This window comes from Crotalus tigris, unplaced genomic scaffold (assembly GCF_016545835.1).
Source record: "Crotalus tigris isolate CLP2741 ecotype Arizona unplaced genomic scaffold, ASM1654583v1 scf7180000024432.2438137, whole genome shotgun sequence".
Classification (NCBI taxonomy): Eukaryota; Metazoa; Chordata; class Lepidosauria; order Squamata; family Viperidae; genus Crotalus; species Crotalus tigris.
The window spans coordinates 581,255-594,636 of record NW_024100599.1 but is presented as its reverse complement, the minus strand read 5'-3'; the positions used below and the strand labels follow the sequence as shown (position 1 = coordinate 594,636).

The following is a 13,382-nucleotide window of genomic DNA, read 5'->3' as shown; positions in this document are numbered from 1 at the left end:
CAAAGGCACACTATACCCACCGTGAAGCATGGTGGTGGCAGCATTATGCTTTAGAGCTGCTTTTCTTGAGCTGCAGCTGGAGCTTTGTCAAGGTGGAGGGAATTATGAACAGTTCCAAATATCAGTCAATTTTGCATAAAACCTTCTGACCTCTACGTAAAAGGTTGAAGATGAATTCAAATTTCAACATGACTATAATTCAAGGCATACTTCCAAATCAACAAAAGAACAGCTTCACCAGATGAAGGTCAAAGTTTTAGAATGGCCCAGCCAAAGCTCAGACCTGAATCCAATTGAAAATCTGTGGGGTGACCTGAAGAGCCCTTGGAGATCTTTTGCAAGGAAGAGCGGGCAAAGATTCCCAAGGCAAGATGTGCCAAGTTGATCGGCTTCTACCCAAAAGACTGGCTGCGGTCATCAAATCAAAAAGTGCTTCAACAAAGTATTAGTTTAAGGGTGTACACACTTATGCAACTACGTTATGGTACATTTTTAGTGATATTTTGCTCTGTAAGAGATTTCAGTTTGTTTTTCAACTGAACTGTGCAGTTTATAGGTTTATATTAAAGATGGAAAATTTCTGATTTATCTTGATCTGCTTTTTAAATTTCAAAAAACTGGCATTTTAACCAGTTTATATTTAACCATTTATATTTACTCTACTTGTAACTTCAAACACACCACCTTAACTGTCTTCATTCCTGAAGCCGCTAATCACTTGCCTGGTTAGCTAATACTATGTTTATAGATAACACCATATTTATAACCATATCATTTCTTCCTCCTGCAGAATACGGAAGAATAATAATCTTTAGCTCAGAGAGCTAAAATAAAACTATTTGAAACTGGCAGATCATGATCGTTCCCTGATTTGTAATGAAGTTTCTGTTTCTGTTTCAAACATTTGAGAAATAGATTAAGGACATCAGACATTTCATAAACCTTAGCCAGGGTGGCAAATAATCAGAATTCTAAATGCTGTAAGCAATTATCTGAAGTCATTAATGGCTTATCCCTGATATCTATATCTCCTGAGCAGGCTTCATTTTATTTTAAGTAATAATAGCTCCACTGTGTTTTAGCCAATTTCAAGACAGGAAAGCAATATATGTTACAGCAATCACTATGGAGAGAGCATTCTGAAGAGAGAGAAGTTCCCTGAGGATGGGCTCCAGTCCGAATCCAAAAATTTGGAAGAATAAACCTCTGGTCCTGATGACTGACTCAGACTGGATCCTGCAATGTTAACCTGGGACACATGTTTGCCTTAATTACTGGTGAATAAGCCTAGAATTTTATGTGCCAGCTTATGAACATAAGGTATAAGGTTAGCATAAGAGTGTTTTATGTTCAGTGAAATCTGTATATAAATACCCCTTAGTCATTCAGACTTAAAATTATTTTTCAGTTTGTAGTTATCTACATATGAAAAATGAGATTACTCAGAGATTATTTTTCAAACATAATTCTAAATCCAATCGGACTAAAAAGGAATTAATTATAGGCAATTATGACAGAATTAAAAAGCCTACACAAACAATATATTTACAAATTAAAACGCTTTCAGTGCACACAGAACACAATAGAGAAAACAGTGTACAATATAAAGCTGAGACTATACTTTTCTTCAGTTGCAACAAAACCATAAGCATTAGCAATAAATACAAACATGCTCCAGGTTTTGTATGTTCATCTTGGTCTACCTATGCTAGTGGAAAAAGTTTTAAATGGCAGCAAGGCTGGGTGTAAAGAATAAAGGATGATGACCTTGACAGAGATATGCAAGATATATTGCCTAAGAAAAAGAGACTGAAACATTTTGTAAGTCCTGTGCAAGGAGATAAAATTCAGAATTTTAGATTATATTCAAAAGCAGTTCAGACCTCCCTAATTAATTGAACTACAAGGAGGATATACTCTAGTACAGACTTGTTATTATATAGCCAATCTCAATAAAAGTAATTTTCCTGTGGAGTTGACTTACTGGTCTGATTTATCTTGTGGGACTTATGCTGAGTTCATGTACTGAAACTATAGCAATTATAATGATTGGGGTAAGCATCATAACCCAAACCAAGCACAAATCATGAAGTGAACCCTATCTATAACTATCACTGAATATAATTACAAGCTGAAATAACACTACAGAGTCACTGAATTTTTCACTACCGCAAAGAAGGTTGGGCTGAAGAACATGGAATGTGGAAGTGTTTTACTGCCAACCCTCTTTACCTGCAATCTGTAACATATTACAAGGATTCACACTTGTTATAAATTAACAGAAATACTTTTAACGGAAGCCTGTTTGCCAAAAGCTCCCTAGACTTGCAAGATAAACAGATATTCATTAACAGAGTATGATGGTGCCAATTTAACATTTGGCATGTTATTCATTAATATATATATTAGACATGTTTATATTTATTTCTTCTTCCTTTGAGATGTCAAGGTAGCACACACTGATATCACATCTTTCCTGATTAAAAGGTTCTAGCTCTAAGTTCCTATGTATTGTTGGGGCAACTATAATTCCTAACCAATGATCATACTGACAGAGAACTATTCCTATTTTTTACATTTATACCTTACCTTTCTGCAGGAGCTAAAGAGAGCATGCACGTTTATCCATAGCTCTATAAAATGGTTGGGCTAAGAAAGAGCAATTATTCCTTAGTCACTCATTCAACTTCAAAGGCAGAAAATGGATTTGGATTGAATGGGAATTGTATATTTCCAATTTTATTTGGAGAACTAACATTAAGAAAAGCTGGTTAAATCATGTGAGTCTAAGACAGATTTACCTGTTGTAAGTAGGCCAGCATATATTGTTTTACTTACCTGGACTATTCTTTCAAACATATGTGCAAGAGGCAAAAATGAAATAAGTGTGTCGCTGGGGCTTGTTATATATCCACTCTGCAAAAGACAAAACTACTTAAAATTGACATTAAAAATACAGATGCCTACCTCAACAATTCTTTCAAACATGTGAGCCAGGGGTAAAAAGGAGATTAAGGTGTCTTCAGGACAAGGAAATACTGCTTTCTGTAATCAGAAGCACCAGAAAGTAGAAGGGAAAAAGAAACCAATTACATAAGAATAGTTTTTAAAAGAAAAGGCTACCATATCCAAGTCAAGCTAAACAGAATCAATATACATGATCACCAAAGCCATTAGAAAGAATGGGAAATAAGACCAGAGTAGTCCATTAAGCCACTCAGAGTAATGTTCTGTCTTTTCTACAATTACATGGCCATGTGCTTTGAAAATCCAACCTAAGTCAACAATTAAGATTAAAGAGATGTTGCAGAAACTTATTAAGTCAATGCATTATACATCTAAATTGGAGAAGCAAGTTTCAGCATTAATATTCTAATAAATACTAGGTATAGTTATACTTATTACACTATGATTATGCTTATATTTATGTCTCGTATTCAAGATGAATGTGCAACGTATGTGCCTCTCTTTTATAGATAAGAAACTGACTGTTTTGATTACAACATCTTTTGTTTCAAGACCAAAGATCTTGTCATATAGGGTATGAGGCATTTAGTACCTAAATCTTTATGTGGATGGTCCTCCAGATACACTTGGATGTGGTTTGGAATTTTAGAAGCTAGGCCCTGAAATGTGGGAGGATACTGGATTGTAAAAGACTAGTTAAGAAACTTCAAACTGTTCTTTGATTATCATTTTAGAAAAATCAGTTTGGCTTCAGAGTTGCAAACAAGATAAAATCAGCAAGAATTTAAGCACATGAAGATAGGCAATCCATATAATTCATCAAAGTATGATCTATGTGCAGAAAAGATCAGATAACATCAGAGACAAAGTTGCACCAGAGACACCAGAAACAATAAAACATGGAAAGCAGAATTTTTGCGTTGAACTGCAAATCAAGCCTGTGTTTAGCTCAACTCCCATTCAGTGGTTACATAAAATTTGTATACTTTCTTATAAGAAAATCAAGGGATGTTTATAACATGCTAAGTTGTCCTTTTTTCCAAGAATTTCCTATTGGTTTTAACTTTTAAACCTCCCACCCCATGCTAGGAAGAAGATAGTTAAGCAAGCAAACCAAAACATCCTAAATTTCATTTGCTTTCATGTTAGGCAAGCTATTCTAAGTACCTCCTTACTTCACTTAGTAATGCTGCAATTCTAACATCCCAGCTTTTTGTAAACATTACTGAAATACCACATTAAACACCAGAACACCTAGTACAATAGAAATATCAAGTTTTTAAAGGATATCAACAGGTATATACTGTATGTATTATACATTCTATTATCTCATTTTTAATTTAAGTCAATCTCTTGGATAGGAAACATTATAAAACTTAGCAGTCCCGCTGGTACTGATCTAACATATAAAGATTTCATTTTAAAACAACAGCACTAATAAAATGAAACATATAGATTTTTTTTCTAAACTTAACTGCAGAATTAGAAGTGAAAGCTGCAGTTTTTGGTCTCCAATAAACTGATCACATCAGTTGCTAAAACTGAGATAAATTTACTTCTGCAAAAGATGAATTACTTCTTTTCCAAGTGAGTTACACTCCAAAGTCTCAAAAAAATCCAAATCAGCAACTTTTACCTCTGTTGCTTTCACAAATGCAGACATATTGCTCACTACATTTCGATGAGTAATCATGGCTCCCTTAGGACATCCTGTGAGAAAAAAGGTGTAAAGATTTGAAATTTCTAAATGGACTTGTGAGAATTCTTGTACGTGGTCCTCGATTTATAACCATTCATTTAAAGTTACAGTGGCATTAAAAAAATGACTTATAACCAATCCTCACACTTACAACCATCACAGCCTCCCCATAGTCATGTGATCAAAACTTGGGTGCTTGGCAACCGTCATGTATTTAAGATGGTTGCAGATCCCAAAGTCATGAGATCGCCATTTGTACTTTCCCAGCCAGCTTCCGACAAGAAAAATCATGGGGGGAACCCAGATTTACTTAACATGTGATTCTCTTAACAACTATGGCAAAATGGTCATAAAACTGGGTGTGATTCACTTAATAACAGCCTTGGTTAGCAACAGAAATGATGATCACAATTGTGGTTGTAAGTCGAGGACTACCTGTACATGTAAGCAAGAGCTTAAAAATATTATGTAATGAATCCATAATATTTTATAGCTGTTACAATTATAAAATCAATTTTATAATAATAAAATGCTTCTTCTACATTATATGGTATTACAGGGATCTCCAAATATGAAGGCATGTTTAGAATGTAGTGGCATCTACAGCAATGCTGACAGTCTACTTTAGCATTTCAGCTGTTAAAAACAACTTTATCATTCTTTTTGTTTCCAATATCAATTCCAAGACAGGCATACCTGTCGTTCCACTGGTGAAACAGATTACAGCTAGATCTTCTGTTTGTGGAAGCTAAAAAGAGAGAGAAAAATCCCTAGTATCCTTCTTTTTAAATCAGCATTTAAAATACCCATTATGTATATAGAAGCTATATGGTACTTACAACAGGTTTGTGTTTGTGGGCTCTTCCTGATGCCTTTGGGGAAAAAAAGTAAATTAGATAGGAGCTAAAATCACCTTCATGATTCCCAAACCTTTCATGTATATTGTTTCAAAAGTTGCACTGAATTTTGTTTAGACAAGTAGGCACTGCTTGATGATGGAGAATACAGTTTAAAAACTTTTAAACTCCTAATTCTTAATTCATAAAATTCATAATTTTACATATTCTGAGACCATTTCTCATCCTCCAAATCATCAAACTTCAAATCATAGAAATTACTCATTATATATCTAGTGACATTTAATCAATTTATTTGAATTCTTATCAAGTGTTTTTTTTTTCCAAAATGGAAAGGAACTAGCATATTGGTCATACAGGGTAGTCCTCAACTTATAACAGTTCATTCAGTGACCATTTGAAATTACAATGGCACTGAATGGATTTATGACCTATAGCTGAAGTTAGGGACACTGCAGCGCCTCCGCAGATAGGTGAAAAAAATTGGATGCTTGACAATCTGCCCACCATTACAACCAATTGTCTATTTTATGCCTCATCCTGCCCCGCTGAGTCCCCACAAGATTTGGGCCTGCTTCCCACCTCATAGGGTCCCACAGTCTTGGGCCTTACCCCCCGTTATGCTTTGCTTCAAGGACCACCTGTTTAAATGTTAAAGGTCATCTATATGTTGTGCAATCCTTAGGACTTTGAGAGACTTTATTCAGTTGGACAGAAGATCAGTGTTTGGCAACAGCCTAAAACTTCTTGCTTTCTTATTTCAAGTTAGGATGTCTCACAATAAAATTTGTTTTATTTACCTCAATTTCTTTCATGCTGATGATATCTATACCACATTTTTTCCCACGGGCTACAAGGTCTCTGTCAAAAGGATCCATTATCACAATTGTTTTAAGGACTGATATTTCTCCTTTCTCAGTGTTATCCAAAAGTAGTTTAGCTTTCTCTGATTTATCACAGAAGACCACTGTTATATCAACTAAATCAAAAAGAAAAAGGGATATTAATTCAAATCTGAGTAATCAGAAATAGGTTGGATTCTATAATTAGAGAGTGGGTTACCTTGTCATACCATCCAGTCAAGGTCTGCAATCAAAATCTGGAGTAATTGGCATACTGTATTTCTTTAGATCCAAATCTCTCTCTCTTTTTGCAGACTAGTATGACTTACGTAATGGAATTTTATTAAAAGTGCTTCTTGTATCAAGTTATTCTAAATCAGAGACAGCCAGATTTTCTAAACTGATTTACTATAGTTACTCTTAATGGTAGTCGAGACAAATCAATCCTAGTTTTATTGCTATAGCAGCTTTCAAAATAATTAGCATTACAACCTATATTATATTAGAAAGTATTACTTCACAGAAAGAGTAGTGGAAGTTTGGAACCAACTTCCAGTGGAGGTAGTGAGTCAATCATAAGTTAAGTTAAACATGCTTGGGAAAAACAAATGTCTACCATTGGACAAAAATTAATAAATATAAAAAATAAAAATAATAAAAATAATAAATACATTTAAAAGAAAACAAGAACAAAGAAAAAAACTCGAAGGACAGACTTGATCAACCAAGTTTTTTTTTTTTGCTGTCAGTTTTCTATGTTTCTATATTCAATGATGTTCAGACTCATCAGAGCATGAGGAGTTTGTTCAGTAAACTGAAGCTTTTAGGATCTACCTTTATTTAAAATATAAGTGATAGCATCTGTTCCAAGAGTGTCGTAGAGTGGCACAACCACCATAGAGTATGTGTAGCATCCTTGTTCAATGATAACCCACTGCAAGAGAAGCACAAAGAAATCAGGCCTTATTTGCAAAGCTTAATACTGTAAGCAGTTCCGTTATGATCATATTTTCACAATGTCTTGAAAGTATTGGCTGCCCTATTTTTCAACAAAGCTTTTTTTTCACAAAGGTAGTATGGGAAATTCCATCCACGAAAAATATTGTTTTTTTCTATAATCACATAAAAACTTCCTTTTTTAAAAAAAGAACCAGCATAATACATTTGGGAAAGATGCAAATGAAGCATGTTTATTATTTGCATTTCTTAGACATATCTAAATGTCTATGGAGATTCATAGTCATCCGGGTGCTTTTTCAAGAGTCAACTGGACTTCCTTGTTTTTCTCTGAACATGTTTCATTTCTCATCCAAGAAGCTTCTTCAGCTCTGAAGCTGAAGAAGTTGCCTTTTGAAAAAGTACCTTTGGGACTTCCTAGACATACTGTATGTTTACTTATATAGTTTTTTCAAATAAATGTACTAAGCTATATAGGATACATATAAAAATAAAAAAAGTTAAAAAGCATCATGCCATTAACTACCATAAGCATTCACTAGTAACCAGAAATAGGTTGGATTCTATAATTAGAATCATACCGTCCAATCAAGGTAAGAGTCTGGATTAATCTGCATACAGTAATCTTAGTTTGTATTTCTTTAGATCCAAATCTCTCTCTCTCTTTTTGCAGACTAGTATGACTTACCTAAAGGAATTTTATTAAAAGTGCTTCTTGTATCAAGCTATTCTAAACCAAACAGAGATAGCCAGATTTTCTATACTGATTTACTATAGTTACTTTTAATCGTGGTAGAGACAAATCAATTCTAGTTTTATTGCTAAAGCAGCTTTCAAAATAATTAGCATCATAACCTAAATTATATTAGAAAGTATTACTTCACAGGAAGTTTGGAATGACAATTATGTAAAAATGGTTAAACTATCATAATAGCCAGCTGGATGACTTCCATGTCAGTCACTCTCTCTCTCAGCCCAACATCTCACAGTATTGTTGTGGGGAAAACAGGAAAAGAAGGTGTAATGCCTTGAGTTATTTGTAAAAATAATAAAGGTGGAATACAAATAAATAAAATCTAATCTAATAATATAAAACCTGTTCTTTCATATTTGAGCCCCAATGTCAGACACAAGTATTTAAACCATATGATTTCTCTTGTGACATTTGTATGTATTATTACTTGCCTCTCCTCTGCAAATATCTATGAAGACAGACAACTCTGATATTATTAGCCATTTTCTTTCAGAGGAGATTCTCAAGAGACACTATTCCTACTTAGTCGTGAGTGGCACAGTGGTTAAAATGGTGTATTGCAGGCTAATTTAGCCAACTGTCAGGAGTTCAGTTCTGACTGGCTCAAGGTTGACTCAGCCTTCCCAGATTGGTAAAATGAGGACCCAGATGGTTGAGGATAATATGCAGACTCTGTAAACTGTTTAGAAAGGACTGTAAAAGCACTCTATATAGCAGTATATAAGTCTAAGTGCTTGTTGTTCGTCCATCGATTTCAATGAAGACCTTGACATCTTGTGGGTTATGGGCCATCAACGATGTGTCCGTAGGTGGCTAATAAGACCGATGTTAGCACGGAATGATCTGCCACATATTGAACTAGTGCTAGTGCTAGTTAAGAGTACAGGTTATCTGAACTAAGTTTTTACACTTTGTTTACCACTTGGCCATTTAATATTTAACACTTTAGCACTTTAAATGAGCTAAAGTGTTGGGAGTACATTTTTTAAAAATATTGTTTAGATTGGATAATTATTGTACATAGTGACCAAGCTCAAACCTACAATGTCATTATGTGTTAGGGGATAAAAGACTTACACTATAGCCCACTCAGTGGCTGAAGACATAGATGTAGATTATCTAATACTAGATTAAATTTAGGCATGTAGATTACTGAACATGGAATACAAGGGAATTAGAAAGAAAAGGTATGTATAAAACTGTGGGTAAATAGCCATTGTATCAAACTTCCTGCACAGAATAGAGCATAAGTAGACTACATCTTTGTATTCAAGATTGAGAGCTGTTGTATTATAGGAATCTAACCAATCCTAACCAAGTAATATGTTGCAATGAAAACTACATATTCTTTTGCCATGAGTATATATTTCCAACATTATAAACTCCTAGGTAAAACTGATCAAACAAGGGATAATATGACAGCAAACTAAATGTCACTAAGTGAAGAGGCTAGGAACATTTGATAACTTTCACAGCTATTTTCCTGGTCAGGAGGAGGAGGAGGAGGAGGAAGGGACCTTGGAGGTCATCTAGTCCAACCCCCTGCTCAGGCAGGAAACCGTATACCATTTCAGACAAATGGTTGTCCAGTCTCTTCTAAAAATCTTCCAGTGTTGGAGCATTCACAGCTTCTGGAGGCAGGTTGTTCCACTGATTAATTGTTCTAACAGTCAAATATTTTTTCCTTAGTTCTAGTTTGCTTCTCTCTTTGGTTAGTTTCCTTCCATTGCTTCTTGTCCTGCCTTCAGGCGCTTTGGAAAATAGCTTGACTCCCTCTTCTTTGTGGCAGCCCCTGAGATATTGGAACACTGCTATCATGTCCCCCCTCGTCCTTCTCTTCATTAAACTAGAATGCCCAATTCCAGCAACCATTCCTTATATGTTTTAGCCTCCAGTCCCCTGATCATTTTTGTTGCTCTTCTCTGTACTCTTTCTAGAGTCTCAACATCTTTTTTACATCATGGTGATCAAAACTGGATGCAGTATTCCTCAAGTACCAAGGTATTGTAAAGTGGTATTAACACTTCACGTGATCTTGATTCTATCCCTCTGTTAATGCAGCCTAGTACTGTGTTGGCTTTTTTGGCAGCTGCAGCACACTGCTGGCTCATATTTAAATGATTGTCCACTAGGACTCCAAGATCCCTCTCACAGTTACTACTATTGAGCAAGGTACCACCTATACTATACCTGTGCATTTGGTTTTTCTTGCCTAAATGTAGAACTTTACTTTTTTTACCACTGAATCTCATTTTGTTAGATAGCGCCCAATGATCAAGTCTGTCAAGATCCTTCTGTACCTTGAAGACTTAGTGAAGACTTCTTATGAAAATTAAATTCACAAATACATATGAATTATTACAAGAAAAACTTAAAAAATAAACTGAACCAATATTTATATATGCAAAACATCTTAACTATCATAGTTAAAACTCAATTTTGTGAACTGCAATCTCAAAACTAAAGTGGCCTATCTATAACATATAATATTAAAAACAACAATAACTATCCACTGTTTCTAAAGACCTGTCAGAAATAAGAGTAATTAATTGCACTAATTTATCACTAGTTTCATACTGCCAAGATTTCTAAGGTTCAATTAAAAGCAGAATTATGGGCAACTTACAGAAATACTACCTACTACTAGATAAGCTGTATCTAAGGGAAAGTAAAAGAATCTCAAGCATTACTGAAGCCAGAACAGGAGTCATGCCTATCAGGACAGATTCTCCACAGCTGGGAACATTTTACTGAACGTAACAGCTCTATTTTTAAACATTCTGTTTTTAAAGGATTTATTAGACTAATGAACTTTGTTTACCTCAGGTCTGTTCTGGGAGAAGATTCCTATGAACTGGTCAGGAGACGGCTTGAGGCCTCTGTTAAGAAGGGCTGAACCAACACATTCTGCTTTTTCTGCAACCTGGGTGGTGGGGATAAGGGTAAGAGGAAACACAAATGCCTGTACTAATACAGTTCGATATTTATGGTTTTGAAAGTTCCTTGTAATTTCATTCAATAATATCAAATCCCTGAACATACTTTATAAATCTGCTAATACATTACAATAGGATGAGATTCTCATTAAGGAGATGCCTAAATGAAATGTTGATGAACAGGTGTGCAGTGTTTGGATCCCAATCATGTTTGAATTAAGTTTTGCTTCTGTGCCTTTTCTAATTGATGGTCACAAAACTGATGTTTCATTAAAGTTAAAGTTTTCCTGGTACTCCAATATTTTAGGTTATAGATACAGTAACTAGTATATTCTATCATTCACTCAGAATATTAGTTGATTAGGAACCATTAAGGTTTAATTTATAGCGATACTGTATGAAAATGGAATTTTTTTCCCTTAAAAAAAAGGTATACAGTATTATCAAAAAGAAAGCCAGTTAGATGTAGTAGTTAAAGCCTCAAGCTAGAAACCAGGAGACCCTGAGTTCTCCTCCTGCCTTAGGCACAAAGCCAGCTATGTGATCTTGGGTTAGACTCTATCAGCCCTTGGAAACAGACTGTGACAAACCACTTCTGAAATCTTGCAGGTAGTTGTCAGGAGTCAAGGCTGACCTGAAGGCACCCAAAAATAAATAAATAAAAACTGTCCCTTTGTTCTTATTTACAGTATAATTAATTTGTGACAAGAACTACTGCTGATTATCTTCATTTTTATCTCCATTTCTTTTTTTCTTTTCAAGCTCTCCAATTCTAGGTAGCATCTCCCCTCTCTTTTTCTTGGGGGTCTCTGAGTTCCCTCAGCTTTCCAGTTATTTTCCATAAAAGGAAAGGTCAAATTAACACTTTATTTGCTTTGATGGAATACATCTAATCTATCATTGCTTTGCAACCACATACACATTTGCCTACCCACTTACCTCCTTGTAAGAAATCCATTCATATGGCTGATTTGGTTTCCTTACACCCAAACAAGGTCCATTGTCTGTAGAGATTTAAAATTCAAAATGATAAATACAATTTAAAAATAAGTAAAATGAAGCACCAAGCAACATTCAATCACTAAACAGCTCAGTTCTGGATTTTTATATTAGAATACTAAAATTCAAATTCATGTTGCAAGATCCCTATATGCAGGATTCATAAGTGATCTAGCTTCAAACATTAATTCTAAGCCCTATGATTTTCAGTTTCAGTATCTAGTGATTGGAACCAGTATATGGCTGTTCATACCTGGCTAACTGATATGGCTCCATGAATATCTATAAGATGTGCTCCTTTCAGAATTATTCTTCCTTTCCAAATGATCAATACTTACTTGACACATGCATGCCCCTTTGGAAGATTTCATAAACCGTTCTCACATCATCATAATAGTAAACAAATGGCTCGTCATTATCAAGTAGTGCAGAACGTCTGGCATGCTCTCCACCCTGTATGAAATGAAGTAAAACACATATATTTCTGCACAACCTCCTTACAACTTTCTATCATCATGCACAACAGACTATGTTAATTTCTTATCAAATTAGGAAATGTGTCAATGAACAAAATGTAAAAATTAGACATACACATATGACACATACCACTTTCAATTTGTTTTTAGCTCAGTGTCAAGGGAAATCATTTACAGCTTGTGTTAAAGCAGTATTAAAGCTGCAGATCACAATACTTAGTGTCAATAATTTAATTTGACTGAATGTTCTAGAGCACAGGTGTCAAACTTGATCGTGTCACATGATGTATTGTGATGTATTGCCATGTTTTTTGCCTTTGAGGAGCCGGGGTGGGCGTGGCCTGCGGGTGATGCATCTGGCCTGCAGGCCGCCAGTTTGACAACCCTGTTTTAGATGAATGGAAATGTAAGCTCAGGAGTAGAATTATTTCTGTTAATTTTTTAAATAAGCTTAAGTAATGTAAATTTAAATAGTGTAATTTGTTTATTTACATTATTATTCTTTTACTCTACTACATATCTCACATTTTATGCTATTGTAGCTTGATCTTTTTATTGTTTTACGACCTATCACATTCTCTCAGCCTAGAAAGGAAACAATGGTTAAACCACTTCTGAAATACATTGCCCAGAATGCTACAGGGACCTGTCCAGGCAGTCTCTGTGAGTCGGACATGATTAAACGGAAGGAAATATAAATATATACTTCTATGATCATCTTGAGTTTCATTAAACCTACATCCATACTTTTGTTCCTTTGTGTTCCCTCATCTTTGATTTCCTTCTGTGATTTTCCATTCTTACTTAAATATATCCTCAACATTATTGGATGTTGAGTAATGTATTCATAGCTTGTATCAAAATGCTGAAGGTAGAAGAAAAGATCATAAACTTT

The 13,382-nt window shown here is 34.8% G+C and overlaps 1 protein-coding gene across 2 annotated transcripts in view; it reads right to left on the bottom strand.

The window, feature by feature from the left end:
* The window catches only part of ACSL1 (acyl-CoA synthetase long chain family member 1), a 40,436-nt gene that overhangs the window by 12,534 nt on the left and 14,520 nt on the right, over nucleotides 1–13,382 (bottom strand). Inside the window, exons 3-11 of one of the 2 annotated variants that reach the window (XM_039330681.1) lie at nucleotides 12,350–12,464; nucleotides 11,952–12,016; nucleotides 10,898–10,999; nucleotides 7,200–7,299; nucleotides 6,324–6,502; nucleotides 5,506–5,538; nucleotides 5,363–5,414; nucleotides 4,604–4,677; nucleotides 2,968–3,045 (exon numbers count right to left, since the gene is read on the bottom strand). In XM_039330681.1, coding sequence (XP_039186615.1) covers nucleotides 2,968–3,045; nucleotides 4,604–4,677; nucleotides 5,363–5,414; nucleotides 5,506–5,538; nucleotides 6,324–6,502; nucleotides 7,200–7,299; nucleotides 10,898–10,999; nucleotides 11,952–12,016; nucleotides 12,350–12,464 — 798 coding nt within the window. Of the gene's footprint in view, nucleotides 1–2,838; nucleotides 2,917–2,967; nucleotides 3,046–4,603; nucleotides 4,678–5,362; nucleotides 5,415–5,505; nucleotides 5,539–6,323; nucleotides 6,503–7,199; nucleotides 7,300–10,897; nucleotides 11,000–11,951; nucleotides 12,017–12,349; nucleotides 12,465–13,382 lie in introns of both variants that reach the window. The other variant, XM_039330680.1, reaches the window with a different exon arrangement.